At 49.1% G+C, this 26,066-nt stretch overlaps 1 protein-coding gene and 1 pseudogene across 3 annotated transcripts in view; both read right to left on the bottom strand.

Moving 5' to 3' along the window:
- Positions 1–26,066, bottom strand: part of SCARB1 (scavenger receptor class B member 1) — a 108,546-nt gene that overhangs the window by 74,243 nt on the left and 8,237 nt on the right. For 2 of the 3 annotated variants that reach the window (XM_022598205.3, XM_022598203.3), the window contains exon 1: positions 4,123–4,383. The exons of the other annotated variant lie outside the window; for it this stretch is intronic. In XM_022598205.3, the coding sequence (XP_022453913.1) occupies positions 4,123–4,248 (126 nt within the window). In that variant the 5' untranslated portion in view covers positions 4,249–4,383. Of the gene's footprint in view, positions 1–4,122; positions 4,384–26,066 lie in introns of those variants that run through there. 3 annotated transcript variants of the gene reach the window in all.
- On the bottom strand, positions 9,452–11,004 carry LOC149747537 (E3 ubiquitin-protein ligase RBX1 pseudogene; annotated as a pseudogene).

The raw sequence follows: 26,066 nt of genomic DNA, 5'->3' as shown, positions 1-26,066 counted from the left end.
ACGAATGGAGATATCGCTTATTGAGATGGGGACACAGATGGGAGAAGACTTTGGCAGCTGGAAAAATTCACGGATATAGTACCCAAGGCTGATTCCAACTAGAAAACATAAAAGACAGCAGAGGGGGACTCAGCTTTCCCCCCCACCCCCGGCCATAGAGAAGGCCAGCAGGCCCATCATTGCACATGGTGGCCCAGCAAACGAACCCCTTCCCCTGTGGTCCAGCGGGGCCTTCCCTGGTGGACCAGAGACACCCAGTAACTTGGAAAGACACGCCCAGGGACCTGGACTGTGCTTCCTAATCCATGCAAACACACAGGGCCACGCATGCCAGGCTCTATTCTAGGCTGTGGATATAAGAGACCAGCAAGGTAACTTGGGCAAATTACTCTCTTAAACTTCTGTTTCCCTAACTGTGGGTGAGGACAGTGAGATGTGTGTCCCAGAATTCTCCCAGGACTAAACGAGATGATCAACATTTACAAAGATGCCTAGCGCACAATCATCCTCGATTATACTCCTGAGTGCATTCGGTCTGAACACCTCTTGACCAACCCCACCCACTGGGGGAAAGGAGAAGAAATGAGTCTCATTCTCCCCCAAGACCTCTCCCAGCGACCTCCATCTCCAGGGCCCCTCCACTGTGTGCCTCCTGCATTCTGCATCTAACTCATTTGGCCATTCTCTGGGGAAAGCTATGGATTCATTACTAATTTTTAACTAAACACACAATACGTGAATACATTCTCCTTATTTACAAAGAAAAAGTATGAGCCTTCCAGATAATGCATAAATATTCTCCCTGCCACACCCCCAGTCCCCTGAGAGTAACCACTTTTGTCAGTCTGGTGCACACCCTTCCACACCTTTTTCTGTGCTTTTACATGCACTGATAGAAACCCAGTGAAAAGAGAGAGTATTGTTTTGTGGAGGTTTTTTGGAGTTTTTTTGTTTTTTTTTAACATGAGTAGCCTCAAAGCTTTTTTTCAATTAGTAATGTGTTTTTTCTACTTTTCTGTGCCCAGACGTAAATATCTAGCTCCTTCTCTCTAACTTTTACCTAGAACTCCACTGGATGAAGCACTCCTGCTTTAATTCCTATGTCCCTATTGAAACGCAGACCAGATCTGGCGGTCAGGATTCCTGCCCGAAACTGCCACGAGCTGTGTAAACTGGGTACATTCAGAGCAGTTTCACACACAGGTCACCGCCTTTGTACTTTATCATCTTGCCAGGAAACAAACTAAATCCAACCCCTGCCTCAGAGCTGAAGACACATGCCCTGGCTCAGAGGTGAAGTAACTGGCCTGAGGTCCCCAGCCAGCAAATGGCACAGCCAGGTCTGCAAACCCCGAGCTCTGGAAACTGACATCGGTTTCAAAACGAGCCGCACCCCTATGCAACCCCACCAGTAACCTGAGAAATGTAAATCACACACATCCGATTAACCCCCCCCAAAAAAAATTATAATAAGAAATCAGTAATCCCAATAATGGCAGAGATGTGAGGGAGTGACTAGTTCCATACTCTGTGGATGGGACTATAAATGCCCTCAGTCTTCAGAAGGGCCATTAGGCTGTGTCCAAATGCAAACTGGACATACCATCTGGACTAGAGGCTTCTCTTCTAGAAATGTACCTGGTGGAAATGTTCATCCAGGTACACAGAGAAGTATGTATGAGAAAATGATCAGTCAACGGACAAACAGGTAAGTAATTAAGTGTACAGCCACTCAAAGGAATACTATGCAGCAGTGAAAAGTGTGGCCGATTTAAATGTTTTGACATGGAAAAACTCCCAAGCGAGAGCTGTGAATTGAAAAGCGAACTGCAGGCTATTTCGACGTAGTTTATAGTTCAATATATGTAAATATATATATATTAATGTGTCTAAATCATGCTTGTGATGTGTATCTCCATAAAAATCTAGAAAGATACTCTCGGATGACGGCGGTACTATCCCAGGAGGGGAATAAAATGGGCGGAACCTTTTTTTCCCTCCACTTGAATTTTTTTTTTTTTTTTTTTTACAAACAAGAATCCATGTATTTTATATACACGGACTTCTTTAACCCCAAAGCATAAAAAAAAAAAAGTAGAAATCAAAGCACAAGCCCTCCCATCCAAGTTGCACGTGGACACATACAGCCAAAGAAAACACCAGCGGGCCGTCCCTCCCTCTCCTAGCATCCCACCCACTCGGTCCCCTGAACACAGATGCCCTTCTTCCAAGGGAGGGCTCTTGGCCAGGGCTCAGCCTGAGCTGTCCAAGAAGAAACTGTCACAGGCTGGACTCGCCTCCGTGCCTTCACGCCACTCGGCCACAAACCAATCACCTTTGGGATATTCACAGAGGACGCTGGCTGGCTCTCACTCAAGTTTAAGCCCAGAAATCTTAGTTCCGGGACAACTGAGGACAGTGGCGCTTTCCTCTTTGGAAGCCCTGAGGAGGAGTGGGAAATTAGGTAGGGCATGTGGGTGTGCCCACACCCACAAAGCAACAGGCTCTCTGCACGGGATCACGACGGGCTTGCCACGCTTACAGCACCCAAGTGATGGTCTCTCCAGGGCTCACACAGTACAGAAACCACAAATTTGGCGGGCATTTACAGCCGGCTTTCACTGAAATAAAGCTCTCACAGCTACTTTGAAAAGCAAAACAGATACACCCGTTGGCCACCACGGGAGAGAAAGAAGCAGTTCTGGCCGCTCTCAGGTTTCCCCAAGAAACTTTTTCCCGCCACTTCACAGGCAAGAAAAAAAAAAAACACTAAGAGAAACTCGCAGCTCAGTGTCACCATCGGCCAGGATCTCCTTGCAATCAGATTACAGGATTTAATGGGACAAGATTTGACAACAAAACAAAGGACACAGTGTGGCCAGGATGACTCAGACAACTGCTCACCAGAGACCTCGAGAAAAACCAAACGTTGCTCCATCTTTAAAGCCAAAAAACGGCAGCCGGGTCCAAGCAGATGCGGCCTTCATTCATTCGCTCGTTCACTCATCTCCCCAGCATCCTGCACTGGGCGTGGGGCACAGACACGAAATGGGGACAAGTCCGCATTCTCAAGAAACTCGCCTGAAGAAGCCGGTTAAGGGGAAAAGAGAAATCAACTAGCAAGTGATGACAGCCACATCTTTATGCGTCTGGCTGGGTCTTGGGCCAAGGTGAGCCTCAGTCTCCCCTCCCGGCCCTGCAGGTGCTGGCCTTTCCTTCAAAGAGCTGAATGCTTTTACCTCAGGTGTGATAGTCTGCCATCTCCCTGTCCTTCAGTAACTCCAGGCTCATTCAAAAATGCCGCCAGACACCCAGGGCAGAGTCTGACGGTCTGAAGGCCAGCTGACAGCCTTAATTTGTCTCCCTGGTTGAAAGGGCAGCGGTGTATAAGGTTAGGATCGCAGGAAAGCTCTCAGGCTGTGGACTCCCCAAGGACCCTGCTTATGCAGTCCTGGGCTTATGCCTGCCTCTGTGTGGATCTGGGGAGAAAAGCGGCTTATCACTGCCAATCTGCATCAGGAAGGCAGCGTCCGGGAAGGACAGAGCAGCCCATTCTGCCCCTGAGAAGGGGTTTGTATGGGGAGGCTCTGGACAGCAGAGACCGCTCTCCTGAGGACCCAGCGGCCTGGGCACCCATGTGAGTCTCACATGCACGTGCACGGAGGGTTCCTGTCCTCCTGTGCTCACAGGAAACAAGCAAAGTGCAGCCCTAGTTTTACCACACACTGTCACAGGCTGCCATAGAAGAGGCAAGAAGCATGTGAGCCCGCTCCTGGGCTCCTCCAGGCAGTACCAGAAACGTGGCCACACTCCAGGACCGCCTTGGACCTCAGACCCTTAAGGTGAGGTGAGGCTCCCAGGTGGTCTCTAATTCAGGCTTCCCCAACCCGGGCCTGCGCCTCCAGCAAAAGCCCTGGATGCCCTCCTTGGCCCCCAAACTCAGCCTGCGTCCTGGGTCGGGGAGGTTCCTGGGAAGGTGGCCTGCTGCCCCTCCTCATGCCCTCTGGTCTCTCCGGTGCTCAGGGGCCCCGGCCCAGGACACCCGGCCCTCCTCGGCGCCCAGCGCCCTCCAGCCCCGGAGGGGCCCGCGTGCACTGACCTCCGGCCGGGCCCCTCACCCACCTTGAGGACCTGCTGCTTGATGATGGAGGGCACCATCACGATCATGATAACGCCCAGCACGGCGCACAGCAGCCCGGCGAAGCCCAGCGCCGCGGCCACCCGGCGCGCTCTAGAGCGGCTGCCCATGTCTGCGCGCCCCGGCGCCCGCGCGGTGCTCGCGGAGCTCCGCGCCTGTGGAGGGACAGAGGCGGGGACGAAGGTGACTGAAGCAGCGACTCCGCGGACGCGGGCCGCAGCGGCACGGCGGGCCCCGGACCGCAGCACACGGAGGAGCGGCCCGGCAGGTGGCCAACGGTTTTATGTGCCATCGCCAGGGCGGACCGCCCCCGGGACGCCCTGGGCACCAGGATCTGGGCGGGCGCCAGCGGGCGGGGGGGAGGGGCGGGGCCTAAGCTAGCAAGGGGCGTGGTCGGGGCGGGGCGCGGAGAGATGGTCCGATTGGGGCGGGGCCACGGCCGCCGGCCCCAAGCTCTAGCTTCCGTTTCCGCGGGAGGGAGGCGCGGAGATCTTGTGGGCTACGGGCAACGTTGCTCCTGGTCCCCCCTCCGCCTCGTAACTCTTCTCCCCTTCCTCACTCCCAGCTGCTCCCCGCTCACCCCTGTCCCTGATCCCGCCTCCCCATCTTCTCCCCCCTCCTCTTCTGTCTCCTCGTCCCCCCCCGCCTCTCCCTCCTCCCCCTGCCTCCCAGACCCTCCTCCTCCCCTCTTCTCCCCTCCTCCCCTCCCACTTCCTCTGTCCTGAGCGTCGTCGCTGTTCGTCTTTAGTACGAATTGCCCAACTCTGGCAGGGACTCCAGAGCGCCCGCCCCCAGCTCTGCGACCTCCTCTCCCCCCAGGGCGCCCCACACACCTTCCCGCGTGTGCGCACACACATGCTATTGCAGCCTCTCTCTCCGTGGAACAAGCCCAGCGGACTCCCGCCTCAGGACCTTGTACCCCTACGACTTGGAATTCTGTCCCCCCCAGATATCTGCCCGGCTCCTTCCTTCACGACTGCTCCGCCACCTTATCAGAAAGGCTCTTCCCTGCCACCCTGTGTGAAATAAAATAGCGGCCAGTTCTCCCCTCACCCCTCACCCTTATCACCGGGCCACCACCTGGCCTGTTCCATGTTCATATGTTCTTGCGTTCTGACCATCGCCAGGCGCTAGAATGCTCCAGGCAGAAGCTTCGTCTCTTGACAAAGCTTGAGCGCTGCCTGGCTGGGAACGCTTGCTCCCAAGGAACATTTTAGAATGAATCAGCGAGGAGCCTTCTAGGTGGGGTTCTTGTGCTAAGTGCCTGACCCACAGCGACTCCGTTCTACAGATAAGGAAATAGGCACAGAGGGTTAGGTCAACAAACCCAAGGCCCCGCTTTCTAACGAACAGGGAGACAGATTGGCAAGTGAACAAATGAACGATGGATTGCAGATAAGTGCTCCAAGAAAATGAAACCTGGGTGCGTGCTCCGCTGCAGTCCTCAAGCCCCACCCACCTGCTCCTAATGCCTGCAGCCCTCCACCCCACCTGGACCTCTGGATCCCTGATGTAGACCAGTCCCCTCAGTCTCTAGTGGGGGCCACGCAGGGATAGGAGGGCAGTGTACCCAGCCCCTGCGTAAGGCAGGCCAGTCCCTGAGGGCTCAGAATGAGGCCTTCTGAAACTCTTCTTCAACCCTGGAAGGAAGCAGCCTTCTCCCAGGCCCACCCTTAAGCAACACAGACTGGCCTGAGTCAGTATTTATCAGGCACCTGCTGTGACTAGCCAGAGAGCCTTGCCTAGCATTGTGTTCCCCTTGGGAGACCCGACATTGTCCAGGGTACCGGGAGCAGGGAGCCAACCCCCGACCTAGATCAAGATGGCTGGGGGAAAGGTGGCTAGATGAGGCGGCTGTGGTGTCAGATGGGGACAGGTTCCAAGAAGTCCATGCTGCAGGATTTCCTACCCTAGAGTCCTGGGGAAAGTGGCTTGGCCCGTTCTGTGCCTCAGTTTGTTCACCTGTCAAATGGGGATAATAAGAGCCTCTCTCCAAGGGCTATCGCAAGGATTAAATGAGTTGGGAAGATGTGACAGTGTGTAGAATAGTGCCCCAAGGTGAGAGCACCATGAAGATAGCTGTTCTTGTTGCTGCCCCGAGGTCCTAACTGACCTGGCTTCTGCTCACCTTTCTGCCCCCATGTCCCAACCTCTGCCCCTTGTTCTCTCTACCCCAGGCTTCTGGGCCTTCTTTCTGTTCCTTAAACAGCCCCAGCTTTTTCCAGCCTCAGGGTCTTTGCACTTGCTGTTCCCTCTGCCTAGAATACACTTCCCCACACCTGAGGCCTTCTCCTCCTGCAGGTCTCACTTTAAAGCCTGCTCCTTAGAGAGGCCTTCCCTGTGTAATCTGTCCAAAATGAAAGTCCCAACCCACCAGTCACTCCCTATCAAATCACCCCATTTTATCTAAAATTGTCTTATTTGTTTATCTGTTTACTTCTTTCTCTCCCCAGCTCCCAAGAGACAGAAGCTGGTCTGTTTTTGCGAATGGATGTAACCCCAGCACCTGGAACAATGCCTGGCACCTAGTACATACTCAATAAAGCCTTGAAATAATTAACCTTTAATTAATCAACCAACTCATTCATTAATTAATATAATTTCATTGAATTCCTTAAGGCCTTCAGCGGCCATCAGCTTTGGGGATTGTTTTATGTTTGCTGACTTTTGTAGTTCTTGGGAATTAACTAATTAACTAAAATCTGGGGTCTGTGCTCGCCCTGACGCCACCCCCTTCTTTGATACCCAGCTTCCCTCGGCAAGGACTGGCTCGCCTTGACCATCTCACCCAATCTAACTTTCAAGTCTTCAAGGTCCAAATGTACGTGATGCTTACCCAAGAGAGCCCCCAAGGCCACGGCAAGAGCGTTCTCATGTCACGCCACACTGTCACTTGACAAGAGAGAAAGCAGAGATGAAAGGATGTCTGAGACACATGACCAGCCGTGACCTCGCTGTGGGGAGTCACATCCACTGGGGGAGTAGGGGGCGGTGACCTAAGAAGCCAGAGAAAAGACTTCATCATGTTTCAGAGAGAGGCTTTGCCAGGATGAGGCAAGACAATGATGCAGAAGGAAACTTTGAAAGATTAATGATAGTAAAATATTATCAACGTGCATGTCAGAGAAATCCTGTAAACGCCAAGTCAGATGACGTTCCTCCTCAGCTCAAAACCCTCCCACGATCGAAAGACACTTAGTAGGAGTGTTGGCAAAGAGGTGGAGAAATTGGGACCCTCATACACTGCTGGTGGGATTGTAAAATGGCACGGCCACTGTGGAGAACAGTCTGGAAACAGCTCCTCGAAAGACTAAACACAGAGTTGCCATAAGTCCCCGCAGTTCCCCTCCCGGGTATACATGAGAGAAATGAAAACTGTGTCCGCACAAAAATGTGTACATGACAGCACTCTTCACGGTAGCCAAAAGGTGGAAGCAACCCAAATACCCCCCACTGACACATGGATAAATAAAACGTGGAATATCCCACAATGGAATATTATTTGATATTAAAAAATGAAGTACTGATCCATGCTGCAACACGGATGACTTTGAAGACATTACCCTAAGTGAAAGAGGCAGTTACAAAAGACCACATACAGGGCTTCCCTGGTGGCGCAGTAGTTGAGAGTCCGCCTGCCGATGCAGGGGACGTGGGTTCGTGCCCTGGTCCGGGAAGATCCCACATGCCACAGAGCGGCTGAGCCCGTGAGCCATGGCCGCTGAGCCTGAGCGTCCAGAGCCTGTGCTCCGCAACGGGAGAGGCCACAGCAGTGAGAGGCCCGCGTGCCGCCAAAAAAAAAAAAGACCGCATACAGTATGATTCCATTTCCATGAAATGTCCAGAACAGGCAAATCCATAGAGACATAAAACAGGTTAGTGTTTGCCTAGGCTGGGGGGCAGAGAGAATCGGGAGTGACTGTTAAGGGTTCTTTTTGGGGTGACGGAAAGTTCTAAGATTGATTGTGGGGATGGTTGTACAGCTCTGTGAATAGACTAAAACCCATTGAATTGTACATTTTACACGAGTGGGTTGTGTGCTATATGAAGTATAGCATATTTCCTGTGGTTCCCACCTCACTCAGAGTAAAAGCCAAGTCCTCACCACAGCCCCCTCTGTGAGCTCTGTGGGTCACCCTCATCTCCCTGACCTCGCATCCCCCTCTCCCCCAGCCCACTCTGCTCCACCTCCTAGGTGTTCCTCAAACCTGGTGCCTTGCCCCTGCCTCAGGGCCTTTGCACTTACTGGTCCCTCTGCTGAACCACTCTTCTCCAAACCTCCACGTGGTCACCTTCCCTTCCTTCAAGTCCTTCTTTATATGTCATCTTCAGAGCAAAGACTTCCTTCCTATCAACCTTCTCAAATTACAACCACACCCACAATCCCCCCATCTCCCTGCCTTGTTTTATTTTTCTCTATTATGCTTACCACCATCCAACACTACATTATTCCTGTATTTGCTTGTTTTATTGGTTCTCTTCCTCCTCTGGAATGAAAAAGTCTCCACGAGGGCAGGAATCTGTCTATTTTGTTCATTGCTGTATCCCCAACTCCTAGAACAGTGCCTGGAACACAGTAGGTCCTTAATCAATAGTCATTGATAAACAACAGCTATAAGAGCCCAATGGTTAAGAACCTGCAGCCAGGTTACATAGCTGTGTGGCCTTGTGCAACTTGCTTAACCTCTCTGTGCCCTGGCTTCTTCCTTATCTATGCAGTAGAGATCATCTCAACAGCGCCCACCTCCTGGCGTAGTCATGGGATTAAATGAGCTAATCCTGGTCACACACTTATCGAGGTGCCATTCTTACATGGGATCATCACTGCCTGCAGGCTGCCACGCTTGGTCCGCCCCGCCTCAGCGCAGGGAGAATTATTATTACCGCCTGGGGCAATGCATGACAGGCATTGCATGGAAGCTGAATGGCTTGACTCAGAAGAGTCATAGCTGGTTAGTGGCAGGGCAGGGATGGAAGCAAGTCGCTTGGCTCCAGAGCCCAGACATGAATCATTACTCTCTTTGCTGAAGAAAAAGTGGAGAGAGGGGAAAGAGGAAGTAGTTGGGGAGAGTGAGAGAAAGCACAGGGAAAAAAGCAAAAGCCAGCGAGGAAGAGGAAGCAATCACGTTTGGCCACGTCTGCCACCTAGGTCGCCACCGGGTGAAGACAGACCCAGAGTTCACATTCGCTGCTCTTATTCATTCAGCCGATATCGACCTGCTATGCGCCAGGCACTCTGCTAGGTGCTGGGGACCCAGCAGTGAACATACAAAGCCTTGCTGACCTTCTATTCCAGCAGACAAGCAAGATCAATAAATGGTGAACATAATCATGGGTAAATTTTATAACATGCCAGGGCTGCGCTGCCCTATACGGTAGCCACTGACCACGCGCGGCGACAAGACGCTCGAAATGATGTTCAAGTGAGAGCTGCTGTGTCCTACACACGCCAGGTTTCAAGGACTTACTGTGAAATAAAGATCATAAAATATTTCAATATTTTGATGTTGATTACACGTTGAAATGACAACATTGGGGTATGTTGGGCTAATTAAAAATATACTACTGAGATTAATTTCTCCTGTTTCTTTTTACTTTTTAAAATGCAGCTACTGGAATTCCCTGGTGGTCCAGTGGTTAGGACTTTCACTACTGAGGGTGCGGGTTCGATCCCTGGTTGGGGAACTGAGATACCACAAGCCAAAAAAAAAAAAAATGCTGCCGCTAAAATTTTTTTTTAATTGCACATGTGGTTCCCATTGCATTTCTGTTGGACTGCACTGTGTTACAGGATGATACATGATTTAGCAGGAAAAATAAGAGAACAGGGTAAGTGCCCCCAGTGGGCAGGGTTGCAATTTAAATGGGGTGATTGGGGGAGGGCCTCTGTGAGAGGATGCCATTTGAGCAAAGACTTAAGGTAAGTGCAGGAACGAGCCAAGTAGATATCTGGGGAAGGTCTTTCCAGACCCAGGCAACAAGTCAGTGCAAAGGTCCTGAGGCAGGAGTGTGTCTGGATAGATGTTCTTTAAGATGCTATAATATCCCATTGATGCAAATGACTTCTTAGGAGCTGTTTTTCTTCAGTAGGTGAAAATGACTCCTGCAATTTTTTTTTTTACAATCCTTTTTTTTGGCCATGCCAGGCGGCTTGCTTGCAGGATCCTAATTCCCCAACCAAGGATTGAACCCATGCCCCCTGCAGTGGAAGCACAGGGACTGGACTGCCAGGGAATTCCCAGAACACTTTTTTAGAATTTAGGAAAGAAGATTTTATTTGACACAGAAGGCTGCCGGAAGAGCAAACTGAAAAGACAAAGCAGGAGAGACACAGTTCTATTGAACAATTAAGTAACAGGAGGGCAAGTCATTAAATGAAGAACAAAACAGTTGAGCTTGATCAAAGAATGCTCTTTTTCTAATGTCCATACTTTCGGAATTCCCGCTCTCTCTTGTCCAGCGGACACAACTACCGTGTTTTGAGGCAGCAGGAGTTGCAGGGGAAGTGCTTAAACTCCCCCATGCAACGGCACATCTTCAGAAGTAGCAGACACCTGGTTAGCTCGACATTCTACGCAAAGATTCATAACGTGGTTCCTGCAGGTGGCACAGTTACCAACCACGCTATCCCAGGCTCAGAGGGCTACCACATTTCCCCCTTTTCATGTCAAAGCGCTTCTTGCCTGCACTGATGCTGGTGCCACCCCAGGTATCCACATCCATCACCGCCGCCATTTTGGAAACACACAGACCCTTGCAGCTGTGTGCATGTTAATGTTAGTGGAGGTCTCCAGAGTCTCACCACCACCACCACTTCCCCTAGGAGACTCAGCCAAGCCCCTACAAAACCCTGACTCCCTGCAGAATCATCTACCACCTTGGGAGTCTCCAGACGTCTTCCTTCACTAAAAGCTGTCAGTTGAACTTCACCTTTGCCCCCGCATCTCAGGACTTGAGACATGTATGTCTCTCTGGCAAGAGCTAAGTCTCCAACGCAAAACCACCTTCCATCTCAAAGGTGTAAGTGTGTGGGAGGGCTCAGCTGGCAACCAGGAGCTAACGACTCTGCTCTGTGTCTGCCGGATCACAAGAGAAAAGCGTCTGCCTGTTCCCACAGCCCAGACGGCTGGAGACGTGAGGATGGTTCCAGTCCCAGGACACAGGAGGCTCCTCTGAGGTCGCCGGCCCCGCCGGACCTGCAGGGATGAGCATCCATCCATCCATCCATGTAGCAGATATCCACCCGGCTCCCACTCTGTACCAGGCCTACTGTGTGCTACGGGCAGGGGATAGAATAGTGAACAAGACAGACAGGTCCCCTCTGTCCTGGCCTCACGTTTTAGCAGGGGAGAGAGATTTTAAAACAAAACAAAACACACCTAAGCAAATAAATAAGGATTTTATATGATGATAAAGTGCCAATGAGAGAAACAGATGAGATAACACCACAGAGAAATGAGGGGGTGGAGGGGTGAGACCAGAAGGGTGAGACTGGGGAGGACATTTTGGCAAAATACCCAGTAAGTGCAAAGGCCCTGTGGCAAGGAGATGTCCCATCTGTTCAAGGAACAGATAAGCAGAGACGGTGCCATGAAGGGCAGGCCGCTCAGATAGCATGACCGCCCAGTTTATGTCTCTTGTCCCAATATGATTATTACTAGCACCCTCCCCCTTTTACTCTCAAAGTTTGTGCAATAAATTGTTAGGTTTTTCTTAGGCCATGGTAAAGAATTCCAATTTCAGCCGTGGAGATCTCATAGCAGAAGAGTAACCTAAATCAGAGTGATCTGACTTAGATTTTAAAATACCTTTCAGGGAATTCCCTGGCGGTCCAGTGGTTAGGACTCTGCACTTTCACTGCCGGGGCCCAGGTTCAATCTCTAGTCGGGGAAATAAGATCCCACAAGCTGCGCGGCACAGCCAAAACATAAAAAATTTTAAAAATATATGGGACTTCTCTGGCGGTCCAGTGGTTAAGACCTCACGCTTCCACTGCAGGGGGCGCGGGTTCGAGCCCTGGTCGGGGAACTAAGATCCCACGTGCTGCGCAGTGCGACCAAAAAAGCAAAGCTTTCAATGATTGCTAATTTTGAAGGGGTGATAACTGTTAAGTGAAGTATTTTCGAGGTGCATACTGCAGCATGTAGGGGAGAAAGGCCATTGTGACTGAGAGTAGCTTCAAAATAATTCACTAAAAGAGAAAGTGAAGAGGATGGATGAAGCAGCTGTAACAAAAAAACTTGATAGGTGTTGAATCTGAAATATGGGTCCATGGAGGTTCATGGTACGATTTTCTCTACTTTTGTGTCTGTTCCTACTATAGACTGAATGTTTGTGCCTCCCACACACACAACACACACACAAAAAAATCATATGTTAAATCTTAAGCCACAGCGTGATGGTATTTGGAGATGGGGGTGTCTCTGGGTGGTGATTAGGTCATGAGGTTGGAGCCATTTTGAATGAAATTCGTGCTCGTATAAAGGAAACCCCAGAGAGCTCCCTCACCACTTCAGCCACATGAGAACACAGGGAACCTATAACCATCTATGAACCAGGAAGTGGGCTGTCACCAGACACAGAATCTGCCAGCCCCTTGGTCTTGGACTTCGAGCCTCCAGAACCATGAGGAAAAAAAATATCTGTTGTTTATAAGCCACCCAGTCTGCGGTATTCTGTTACAGCAGACACAGCGAACTAAGACAATTTCCCTTTTTTTTTTAAAGAATAAAAATACTTCTCCCTGACTGCTGCTTGAGGGTCAAGAGTAAAAAGTGTGGCTCTGCTAGGATGAGAATGAGGTTGCCCTGCGCAGCCTGGGTTGTAGTGACTTGGGTTGGGGAAGCCAGGGAGACCTGGACGGATGGAAGGTGTATTTGGGATGGATGGATCGGGGGTGAGGGGTAAAGCCAGGGAAGAAATCTGTGTCATATCAGGAAGGGCTCAGTCATTCAACAAATATTCATTGAGCATCTACCCTGTGCCAGACACAGTGCTGCGCTGGGGGATCCAGTGGCGGGCGAAGCAGACGTGATCCCAGCCCTCTTGGAACGCACAGTACTGGAGGAGAGACTGACAGTAAATAATCACGGAGGTCTAGAATTACAAACAAAGGAAAAAGAGAGAGTTCTCGCAGAGCTTGAGAGTGGGAGGTCCTATGCCAGGATATTGTTCTGTCCCTCAAGAACCACCTTCTGCTTCTCCATCCTGATGTCTTCCCTAAGAAGGTGACCCTCAGAAGCCAGGTCAGCAGGCTCCCTTGTCCTCTGGTTTCTAGCTGGCTCTGGCCACTGGGAGGCAGGAGATCTGAAGAAGTTGAGTGAGGGAAAATGAGACGTTCTCCAGCCTCGTCTGGTGGTATGTTCTTAGTAAAGATACTCTTCATGCTCCTTTGCTACTCCTCTTACTGAGAATCCATTTTCCTTCCCCCAGAATCTGGGCTGACACTGTGACCTCTGTCAACCACAGGTTGACTGTGGCAGAAGTGACCCTGGGTAGCCTCCAAGAGTGGACCTTAAGCCATCAGCAGCTCTACCTTCACCTCCTAAAACACTCCTTCTTGAACTCGGCCACCATGTTGTGAGGAAGCCCAAGCAGCTGTGTGGAGAAGCCACGTGAGTGAGGACCACGCCCCCAGCCACCAGCCCAGCTGGCAGCCAGCATCTGTGGACCTGCCCGGCATCCTGGCGTTCCAGAACTATTCAAGCCAGAAGGTGATAAGAAATACTAAATTTTTGTTGTTTTAAGTCACTACCTTTGGGGTGTTTTTTTTTTTTTTTTTTTGCAGCAACAGATAACAGAAACGCTCAGGCTGGCCACGACCCTTTCCAAGTAAGGCAGCCCCTCTCCTTCCAGGTTCCAAGGTCATTCCCTCCCCTCCAACCTTCAGCCCTAGGAGTGAGAACAGCTTCACAACTCCTTTTGTTTTCCTCACACCTTTAAAACAGTCCCTGTGTTAAAACCTCTTCAAAATCTCCCAGTTTTAATGCACTGTCCCCTTCCTGCTTGGACCCTGACAGATATGAGAACTGATTCTGTGGTGAAAAAGGAATTAATTAGAGAAGAGGAAGAGAATCCTAGAGATAGCATTCTGGGGAAAAGCCTGGAGGTAAGAAAGAATAGTCATTAAAAACAGCAAGTCTGGAGCCAGATAATCCAGGTTCAAATCTCGGCTCACGTGTGGGCATGATACTTACTTCTCTGAACTTCAATTGCCCCATCTGTAAAATGGGGCTAATAATACCTATTTCAGAGGGCTGTGGAGTGAACCAAGTGAGCTCCTATCTGTGAAGCCCTTAGAACTTTAGCGTGCTTATTTAATAAAACAAACAAACTGAAAGATCTCAGGTTGGTAGAGGGGAGAGGTGAGAATATGAGATGTGAGGTCAAAAAGTAAGCAAAGGTGGGACTTCCCTGGTGGTCCAGTGGTTAAGACTCCTGGCTTCCACTGCAGGGGGCACGGGTTCAACCCCTGGTCAGGGAACTAAGATCCTACATGCCGCACGGTGAGGCCCCCCAAAAAAAGCAGAGGTGAGGCCCTCCTTTTCCACCATATGTCAATTCAGAAAGCCTTCACTGGCTGGCCCAGATGGGGTCAGGTCCCTCAATCATTCATTCATTCATTCCACAAACCATGGCATGCATTGGGCCCTGCTGTGAAGACAGGCAATGTCTTTGCCCTTGTGGTGCTTTCATAGCAGTGGGGGGCACAGACATAAGCAATCAGGCTGGGTAAAATTAGAGTGCCATGAAAATAAAACAAGAAGACGTCATAAGGAGAGTTACTTGAGATGGGCCGGCCAGGGGAGGCCTCTCTGAGGAGGTGGCATTGGAGCCAGACTTTGAGGGAGAACGTGGGGACCTGTGAAAAGTGCTTAGAGCAGTGAGCATAGCACGTGCCAAGGTCCTGGGGTGAGCACAGGCTGAACACATCAGAAGATCCACAAGAGGCTAGGGAGGCTGCATCTCAGGGAGTGGCAGGGGGAGAAGTGGGGGACCTGGACCAGCGCCAGAGCTGCAGGGCCTTGTGGGCCCTGGAGAGGGGTCTGGGCTTTATACCTGGGCAACGGGAAGCCAGTGCAGGATTTAAGCAGGAAGTAACTCGATCCTGTTTGCTTTGAAAAAGGTTCACTCTGTGACCTCTGTAATACACCCTCCCCAAAGCAGATTCCTTTCCCTGAGAGCATTTTTCTCAGGTGCAGGTGGCATTATAGACTCAGTGGTGTGAGAATAATATCTTTGTCCCCACTGGTCTGGGACCTGTGTGAGACCGTGTCCCCCTTGCTCACAGGAAACTCGCAGTAAACACAGTTAAACAAAGAACCCTGTGAGTGAGTGTCCTGTGGTCCCTCTCGGCACCACCCCATGTCTGCCCAAACAGGAGTTTCTGCTGCTGGCAGCCGTGTGCAGAATGGTGTTGCCATCCATTTCTTGCCAAAGAATATTTCCAGAACCTGCTTGGACCTGGGTTTCAGCCACCCCTGGCACACACCTCAACCTGGTGTCCAGAAGCAGTGTCCCCACTGAGGAAAGAAAATGGCAACTTTGCTGTTCTACAGTTGAGTGAATTTTTTAAAAGGGCAAAGGCCTTTTCTATCCTAAAGGATTCTTTGTACCAACGTTGGCCTCAACAACACTCCTGCTTGGTGGCACAGCGGCCGTCCTCTTGCTCTGATGCTGTGGGATGTGTCCCCAGGCATCGGCAGGCCCCAGGCAGACAAGGTGGGTGTTGTAAAGGAAGGGGCCGTGACAGGAGCTGCAGTTTTCTGGGCAGGACAGGAAATGTTCTGTCAGGAGAAACAGCAAAACAGATGGGGACCTGCTGCAGACAGAGCTGTTTAGTTAGGCTGAAGCATGAACACTTGGCTTTCATTGAAGAAAGCCAGTGTACAGCAGGCCACACACGGTGAGAGGTTAAGTGGTTCTCTTGAGTTAGGAAGAGAAGCCTGAAAAACTCCACTCAGATTTCAACAAACCAGGGCTAGTACACTTTGGACCTGAAAACAAAAGCCCTAAGAAATTGAGAGAAAGAGAGAGAAAAAGTTGGACTGTGGGGCTTTTGTGTGCTTTTAGATACTTCCCTGAAGGCTGCTGGCATAATCATGCCACCTTCACATTCCACATTTCAGTTCCTTGAACAAAGTTCACTCCCACCCCAGGGCCTTTGCACCTGCTGTGCCCTCTGCCTGGAATCCTTCCCCTGCCCCTTTTCACATAGTTGGCTCTTCTTCATTCAGTTCTCTGCTCAAATGTCACCTTCCCAGAGAAGCCCCACCCTCCCTCACTCTCCAGCAAACCACTCTATTTTCCTTCTTGAACGTTGTCTGAAATTATTCTGTTGGTTTATTTGTGGACTTGCTTTTGTGTCTGTCTCCCTCCGCTGGAATGCAGCTCTACGACAGCAGGGACCTCTCTCATGCTCTCCAGTACCCAGAACCATCCTGACACATAGAAGACACTCAGTAAACATTCACTGCATAAGTAAATCAATAAAGCTGTTGACTGCGGCTGCTGGCTACTTGCCAGAGGGTTTCACATCTGCAGCCATTGAGATGCTTTTGGCTGAAAGTACTAGAAAGCACCAACCTGAGCCGTTTAACAATGAAGACATTTATTATTTCCACAAAAGGGGGAAGTCCTGAGATGGAGCAGCTTTGGGGTTCTCAGTTTCCGTGGTCAAGGATGGACATCATTGAGCACCCACGTTCTTTCCATCTTCCCGCCCCAGCACCTGCGCAATGCAAGTTGGCAGCCATCAACCTGGAAGTCCCCCAGCACACCACCCCCGTGTCTTATTGGCCAAAATTTGGTCATGTGTCCACTTCTCAGCCAATCATAGTGAGGGAATGGTGTCAACCTCAAACTTAGCTGACCTTTAGAATCCTGGGGGGCTTCAAAGTCAGAGCTCATTCCCCGTTCTCGGAGATTTTCGGGGTCCGGGGTCCAGCACTGGGGTTGGTGTTTTTAACTCCCTGTGTGACCCCCACGTGCAACGGGGGCTCAGAGCCATTCATCTGGGGCTGTGGTTCTCCGTTCTGAGAGATGGGAACAAGATAGAAATGCAAATTCTTGGTCCTTACCCCAGACCTGCTGAGTCAGACACTCTAGGGCGAGGCCCAGTATCTAGGTCTTCATAAGCCCTCCAGGGGATCAGAACTCCTGGGGACTGCGAGAAGGGAGGAGAAGAATCTTCCAGAAGAACAAATGCTTTGAGTGCAGCCTGTGGTTGGGAGGGAGGGACTCCCACGCTGACGGGTCCCCCAGCTCCTCTACCAGGAGACAGGCCCATGGTCTCCCATTCCATCCTTTCCTCTGAGGCCGCTGCGATCTGCAGCAGCTTCAGATGTCCCGGGGCTCTGTGACCTTGATTTTGATTTTGGCTCTCAAGTGTGGCCTGAATTGAAGTTAGTGCAATCAGCTGGGGGCTCCATGGGCGAAGGGCATCTTCTCTTCCAGCTCCTCTCTCCCCAGACCTGCCCTGCAGGGAAGGGAGACAGGTTCTCAGGTGGGAAGGAGTTTATTTCAGCAAGGTGTTTACCGGTCCTAAGATACTGGAATCAAGTTCCTGAAACTCTACCCGAAGGAACTCATTCAGAGAGCAACAAGACACCAGCGTCAGCCCAGGCTTTGTTATTGATGTAAAAGCATTTGAGTCGTTTTTCCTCTTCGTTCTGTTTTCTCTCCCTCCTACCCCCAGCTAACCATTAAGATTTCTCTTGTCTTGATATTTCTCGAATCCTTTTATTTCTCTCCATCTGTAGTGGGTAGAATTGTGTCCCCCAAAAAAGATATGTTCAAGTCTTAACCCCCAGGACCTGTGAGTGTGACCTTATTTGGAAATAGGGTCTTGCGGGTGTGATCAAGTGAAGATGAGGTCATCCGGGATTGGGGTGGCCCTAAATCCAATGACTGGTGTACTTATAAGAGGAGGGGACACAGGGGAGGCTGGAGTGATGGGTCTACAAGCCAAGGAACGCCGGCAGCCACCAGAACTGGAAAAAGCAAGGAAGGTTCCTCCGGTAGAGGCTTTGGAGAGCATGCGACACCTTGATTTCCAACTTCTGGCCCCCAGAGCTCTGAGAAATACATTTCTGTTGTTTGAAGCCGCCCAGTTTGTTGTACTTTGTTATGGCAGCGCTAGTAAATGAATGCACCATTTCCACTGCCTTGGTTAGATCAGTGGTTCTCACACCTGAGGCACTTCAGAATCACCTGGTGGGATGGTGGTAGGGGGGGACCCAAAGAGCTGCCCCCCGCAACCAGGGGGCCTGATTCAGTAGGTCTGGATGGGCTTATAATTTTGCATTTTCTAGCAAGTTCCCAGGAGACACTGACGCTGCTATTTTGGAGACCACACTTTGAGAATCACTGAAACACCATCATCCTGCCGGGACAACAGACCCATCCCCCAACTGGCCTAAACTGTCTTCTCCATCCTCCACCCGCAGGCAGGCAGAGCTTCTTAAAACTCACCGTGGAGGGCTTCCCTGGTGGCGCAGTGGTTGAGAGTCTGCCTGCCGAGGCAGGGGACACGGGTTCGTGCCCCGGTCCGGGAGGATCCCACATGCCGCGGAGCGGCTGCGCCCGTGAGCCATGGCCGCTGAGCCTGCGCGTCCGGAGCCTGTGCTCCGCAACGGGAGAGGCCACAACAGTGAGAGGCCCGCGTATTGAGAAAAAAAAAAAAAAAGTTACCAGAAGTCTTATTTTAGGGGCTTGCTGGAGGCCCTGTCTACATCTTGCTGGGTGGGCCCATCAGCATTCACGCAGGACACGTGCGTTGTAGAGGAGGGGGTTCTGCCCCAGAGGAGGAAGGAGGAGAAAGATCCTGGCGGGGCAACCACCAGTGCCACCTGCATTTCCATGGGATTGAACACCCAGCCCTGAGCCCGCTGGATCCAAAGTATGCACCCTTTTCATTTTGAAAAGCTTTTCCAAGCCAGTCTCCAAAAAGAGTATCCCCATTTATACTCCCAGTGACAGTATACATAAGAACCTTTTCTGTATCCTCAACAGTTGGGTATTATCAAACTCTTCATTTTCACACACTGGAGAGGTGAAAAATTACTAATTGCTTGGCTCCGCACTTCTTTTCATTATAAATGAGGCCGAACATTTTTTCGTATAGTTATCAGCCATTTGTGAACTTCACGTTGACCTCCTGTGATCATTTCTTCTACTGGCTTGTTTGTTAGCACTCGCTCTTTGTATATGAAGGACACCAATTCTTTGCCTAACATCAGAGTTACAAATATATTTTCCAAGTCAGCTTTGCATTCAATATTTTGCAAAAGATGAAATTTTATTTTCTCGTGATCAGATTTACTTTTTCTATGAATTGTTAGTTTTGTGTTATATTCAGAAAAGTCTCCCAAACCAAGCATTTTTTAAAAATCTGCATTCTCTTCCAGTGATTTGTAAGTGTTTCTATTTTTATATCTCTGCTCCATTTGGAATTAATTTGTTTTCGGCTATGGAGTAAGAAAGGAATCCAGTTATGCCAATCCAACGTATTACAAGTCCTTTCTCCACTGAATGAAGTCACCATCTTTAACAAGCCAGTTTCTTTATATACTTTCATCTCTCTCTGGATTTTTCTCTTATGACAATGCTCAATCCAGCCATTCCTTCTCTAGGGCCAACTGTATCTAATACTCCACCTTTATAATTCATTATAATATTTGGTAAAGCTAATCTCCCTTCTCTAGTCTCCATTTCCAGAATTTTCCTGACAATTCTCATGTATTCATTTTTTTCTGTGTACTTCAGCACCATTTTCTCAAAGTCCCCCATAATTTCCTGTTGGTTATTTAACTGGGATTGCACTGATTTCTGGCTATATTTAGGGAACTCTGACATCATTCCAAAATGGATTCTTCTTCTCTAAGAACAAAGATCATCTCGCCACTCATCCAAGCTTCCTTTTATATTTAATAGTAGAATTTTAACACCTTTTATATTTATATCCTCCACATTTCTTGAGAAGTTTGCTGCTAAATATTTCATCATGATGGTTGCTATTGTAAATTAGATCTTTTCTTCCATGATAAGTAAAGTTGTATATTTATAGCCAAGTCCAAAGATTGATTCAGCAGGTTTGGATTGAAACTCCAAGAATTCTGCACTGTTAATCCACAATCCAGCCCATCATGACACTCACTGGAGTCTGAGAACCTTTTTCATTCAATACTATGAATCTCAGATTGGAGAAGAATCTTAGGCCAAGAGAGCAAATTTGTTTCTTCCTGTGCCACGTTTCACATCCTTTGCAATTTTTGAAAAGTAAGAAGTGAAATTAGAGTTTTGCCCAGCACAGAACTGACAAGAGGAAATGTTTTTTGTTGTTTTGCGGTAGGCGGGCCTCTCACTGTTGTGGCCTCTCCCATTGAGGAGCACAGGCTCCGGACGCGCAGGCTCAGCGGCCATGGCTCACGGGCCCAGCCGCTCCGCAGCATGTGGGATCTTCCCGGACTGGGGCACGAACCCGTGTCCCCTGCATCGGCAGGTGGACTCTCAACCACTGCACCACCAGGGAAGCCCGACAAGAGGAAATGTGTTCTTATTTAAGTGAAACAAAACACAAACTCTTAGATTCCCGGTGAATGAGCAACTCAGACTCTGCTCAGAGCGAAAGGCAAGACCAAACCTCCATAAACCGAGTGAAAGGAGGCTCCAGGAGCACATGGGAAAGTGCTCTTCTCCAGCATGTGGCCCGTGTTCATCCAGGATGTAGGGTCTTTGCAAATCACCCACTCCAACTGTCCTATATTACAAATGAGGGTTATGAGGTCCTGAGAGACCTGTTCCAGAGGATCCAAGGTCCACCTCATAGTTCATTTTGCATAAATACAAACTGTGCACAACTTCTATGGAAACTTTACATCACAAAGCCTCAGAGAAAACCTCTGGAAAGCTTCACAAGAAACCAGTAACAGAGGTTATCTCTGTGGAAGGCAGTCAGAGCAGAGGGAGACATTTCCCGCCCCCCCACCAGAACACTTTCATGCTTGTGGTAGCTTTAAATCATGCCTGTGAATTCTTTGACATTTATCCCTGAAAAGGTGGAGTCTGTTATGCACCAAAGGACACAGTCAACAGAGCGAAAAGGCAACCTACAGAAGGGCAGAAAATATTTGCAAATCATATATCTACTAAGGGGTTAATCCAGAATATATAAAGAGCTCTTACAACTCCACAACCCCCAAATCAAATAACCCAATTTAAAAATGGACAAAGAACTTGAATAGAAATTTCTACAAGATGTTATACAAATAGCCAACCAGCATATGAAAAGATTCTCAACATCACTGATCATCAGAGAAATGCAAATCGAAACCACAGTGAGATATCATCTTACACACATTAGGATGGCTACTATCAAAGCAAAATGAACAAACAAACAAACAAAACAGAAAATAACAAGTGTTGGGAAGGATGTGAAGAAATTGGAACCTTTGGGCACTGTTGGTGGGAATGTAAAATGGTGTAGCCATTATGGAAAACAGTATGGCAATTACTCAAAATATTAAAATAGAATTACCATATGATTTACCAATTCCATCTCTGAGTATATACCCAAAAGAATTCAGAGCAGGATCTCAAAGAGATATTTGCACATCCATGCAAATAGCAGCATTATTTATGACGGCCAAGAGGTCGAAGCAACCCAAGAGTCCACTGATGGATGGATAAACAACATGTAGTATACACATACAATGGAATATTATTCAGCCTTAAAAATTAGGAAGGAAATCCGGTCACATGGTACAACATGGATGAACCTTGACGAGATTATGCTAAGTGGAATAAGCCAGTCTCAAAAAAGACAAATACTGTATGATTTCACTTATATGAGGTACCCAGAGTAGTCAAACTCATAGAGACAGAAAGTAGAATTCTGGTTGCCAGAGGCTGCGTGGAGTCGGGTGGGAAGTTGTTATTCAGTGACTTTTAGTTTTGCAAGATGCAGAAGTTCTGGGCATCTGTTGTACAATGACGTGTATATAGTTAACACTACTGAACTGCATACTTAAAAATGGTTAAGATGGTACATTATATGTTATGTGTTTTTTAACCACATTGCGGGGGGCGGGGAAAGAAAGCAAAAACCGGAACAAAAAGGTAGAAACTAATTCTCTTCCCCTTGAATGTTTAGGCAGCTGTCTTGCTGCTCTGCCATACACATACCCCACCCGCGAGAGTCAGAGCTGGCTCACTGGCAACCTGTCCCCATTCAAGCCCAAGGGCAGAGGGAAAGTGAGTGAAGGACAACCAGGTTCCTTTTTAATAACATGACCTTGAAGTTGTACCTTCTAGCTGTACTTGCTTCTAAAGCATAGAAGGTGGCAGAAGTGATGCAGTGTTCACCTGGCTCTCAAGGGCTGCTGGCTCTTGGAACCCAGCCACCATGCTGGGAGGAACCCCTAACCACATGAAGTTGCTCTGTGTAGAGTTCTGGCAAGAGCCCCCACTGAGGTCCCAGCCAAAACCAGCTCCCGATGCCAAACGAGTGAGGGAGGAAGCCTCCCTGACTCCTCCAGCCATTTCTGACCCCAAGCACATGAGAGATCCCTGTAGCGACCACCTTGCTGAGCCCACTCACCCCAGAACCATGGGAGATCATCATAATAGATCATAGTGGTTTTCCACCACTAAGTTCGGAATGGTTTATGAAGCAGCAATAGGTAATCAAAGCAATACTGTTGAATTTTTTTTAATCGTGTATATGTATTAGGTATTTTTTTAATTTTAAAAAGACATGGGGGGGGGCTTCCCTGATGGCGCAGTGATTGAGAGTCCGCCTGCCGATGCAGGGGACATGGGTTCGTGCCCCGGTCCAGGAAGATCCCACATGCCACGGAGCAGCTAGGCCCGTGAGCCATGGCCGCTGAGCCTGCGCGTCCGGAGCCTGTGCTCCGCAATGAGAGAGGCCACAATGGTGAGAGGTCCGCGTACCGCAGGAAAAAAAAAAAAAAAAAAAAGACATGGGACTTCCCTGGTGGCACAGTGGTTAAGAATCTGCCTGTGCTCTGCAACAAGACACGTAACAGGGAACTCCCTGGCGGTCCAGTGGTTAAGACTCTGTGCTCAATGCAGGAGACACGGGTTCGAGCCCTGGTCTGGAAAGATACCACATGCTGCGGAGCAACTAAGCCCGTGCGCCGCAACTACTGAGCCCGTGCGCCTAGAGCCCGTGCTCTGCAACAAGAGAAGCCACCGCAATGAGAAGCCCATGCACTGCAACGAAGAGCAGCCCCCACTCGCGGCACACGCAACTAGAGAAAGCCCGCGCACAGCAGTGAAGACCCAACGCAGCCAAATAAATAAATAAGTAAATAAATAAATTTATAATTTTAAAAAGATAAAGCCTTATTGCTGCTTTTACAGTCTAAAGATTTACATAAAAGCTAAAAAGATTCTACATCATAGTTCTTTTTGCCCATGTATCCTAAAGAACTACTTTCAGAATTTTTTCCTGATTGTGGAATATTTTAAACATTCATGAAAGGATAGGGAATAAAATATTCAGCATCCAGCTCTATTGAACCTTAATATTATGACATATTTTGTGCGCTTGTTTTTTAAAAATACTTTTTAAACATTTTAAATTGTGATTTTAAAAAGACACATAAGAGGGCTTCTCTCGTGGCTCAGTGGTTAAGAATCCGCCTGCCAATGCCAGGGACACAGCTTTGAGCCCTGGTCTGGGAAGATCCCACATGCCGCGGAGCAACTAAGCCCGTGCGCCACAACTACTGAGCCTGTGCTCTACAGTCCGCGAGCCACAACTACTGAGTCCGCGTGCCACAACTACTGAAGCCCACGCACCTAGAGCCCACGCTCCACAACAAGAGAAACCCGTGCACAGCAATGAAGAGTAGCCCCCGCTCACCACAACTAGAGAAAGCACGCGCACAGCAGTGAAGACCCAATGCAGCCAAAAATAAATACATTTTAAATAAATAAATAAATAAATAAATAAAAAGACACGTAACAGGGAACTCCCTGGCGGTCCAGTGGTTAAGAGACTGTGCTTCCACTGCAGGGGGCATGGGTTCAATCCCTAATAGAAGAAGGTCCCAAATGGGAGCCTCTATGACTATTTTCTGTTTCTCCACCTATTTCCTAAACACTTTTCCATGTGTGCACTGTTTTTCTTTAATCATTTTAACCACCTTGCAGGTGTACAGTTCAGTGGCATTAAGTACATTCACATTGTTGTACCACCATCACCACCATCCATCTCCAGAACTTTTCCATCTTCCCCAGCTGAAACTCTGTCCCACTTAAACAACAATTCCTCATCTCCCTCCCCCAGCCCCTGGCAGCAACCCCCATTCTACTTTCTGTCTCCATGAATTTGACGTCTCCAGGGACCTCATATAACTGAAATCCCACGTTATCTGCCCTTTTGTGACTGGCTGATCGCATTTAGCACAATGTCCTCAAGATCAACCATGTTGCAGCCTGTGTCAGAATTCCCTTCCTTTTCAGGCTTCCCTGGTGGCGCAGTGGTTGGGAGTCCGCCTGCCGATGCAGGGGACGCGGGTTCGTGCCCCGGTCCGGGAAGATCCCACATGCTGCGGAGCTGCTGGGCCCGTGAGCCATGGCCGCTGAGCCTGCGCTCCGCAACGGGAGAGGCCACAACAGTGAGAGGCCCGCGTACCAAAAAAAAAAAAAAAAAAAAAAAAGAATTCCCTTCATTTTCATGGCTGAATAATATCCTAATGTATAGATACACCACCTTTTGTTTATCCATTCATCCGTTGATAGACGTTTGTATTCTTTCCACATTTTTGGCTATGGAATAGTGCTTCTCCGAACATGGGTGGACCAAAATTATCTTTAAATGTTATATAATTTAAAAGTCAACAGCCCTGTGTATCTGCCACTGCAGATTTGCATTCCGAGAGCAAAAAGTCAATTACTCATGAGGAAAAGGACTAAGCGACAGACCCTTACCTGTGCAGTTAAATGAACAATCTGTACCTGATGATGGAGTCTCTTATGAGAAACATCATATTTGTTTTTTAAGTGACAGCCGGGCCCTTTTATAATTTGTCGTAGCTTTGGGCGTTCCATATCCAATTCTACCCTTCCTTCTGAATCCACCATAGCTAATAATTAGCAGCACACAGTTCAACACCAGTGACGGGTGAGGCAATCAATATAAACAGTAGATGCGGCCCTGAAGGGCAAAGTCCCCAACTAAGATACAGAGAACTTGGAGAAATGTTCTTCATATTGAAAGTGCTTTTGCCAGTGAAATAATGAATAAGGTTAGGGGAAACTTAAAATAATTTTCAAATTAAAACTATTGTAAGATACCATTATTCACCTAGCGGACAAGCAAAGATCAAAGTTTGAAAAGCCCCAGTGCTGGCCAGGGTGTGGGCAAACAGGGGCTGTTGATTATTTTTGGCAGAGTGTAAATTTGTGTAACCTCTTTGGAGGGGGACTTGGCAAAGTCTGTCTAAATTTAAAAAGCATGTGCCCTTTGACCCACAAGTTCCCTTGAGAAGCGTATCTATCAGATATACATGCACACACGGGCAAAGATCTATGTGTAAGGATAGCCATATAGGGAACTCCCTGGCAGCCCAGTGGTTGGGACTCTGAGCTCTCACTGCCGAGGGCCTGGGTTCAATCCCTGGTCGGGGAGCAAAGATCCCACAAACCGCGCAGTGAGGACAAAACAAACAAAAAAAACCTTATTTAAAAAAAGAATAGTCTTGGGCTTCCCTGGTGGCGCAGTGGTTGAGAGTCCGCCTGCCGATGCAGGGGACGCGTGTTCGTGCCCCGGTCCGGGAAGATCCCACATGCCGCGGAGCGGCTGGGCCCGTGAGCCACGGCCGCTGACCCTGCGCGTCCGGAGCCTGTGCTCCGCAACGGGAGGGGCCACAACAGTGAGAGGCCCGCGTACCAAAAAATA

The sequence above is a fragment of the Delphinapterus leucas genome, chromosome 14, assembly GCF_059928025.1.
Source record: "Delphinapterus leucas isolate spDelLeu-1000000601 "Yukka" chromosome 14, BTC_Dleu_Yukka2, whole genome shotgun sequence".
Lineage (NCBI taxonomy): Eukaryota > Metazoa > Chordata > Mammalia > Artiodactyla > Monodontidae > Delphinapterus > Delphinapterus leucas.
The sequence above is the reverse complement of the archived record's forward strand: the minus strand, read 5'-3'. Positions and strand labels throughout refer to the sequence as shown.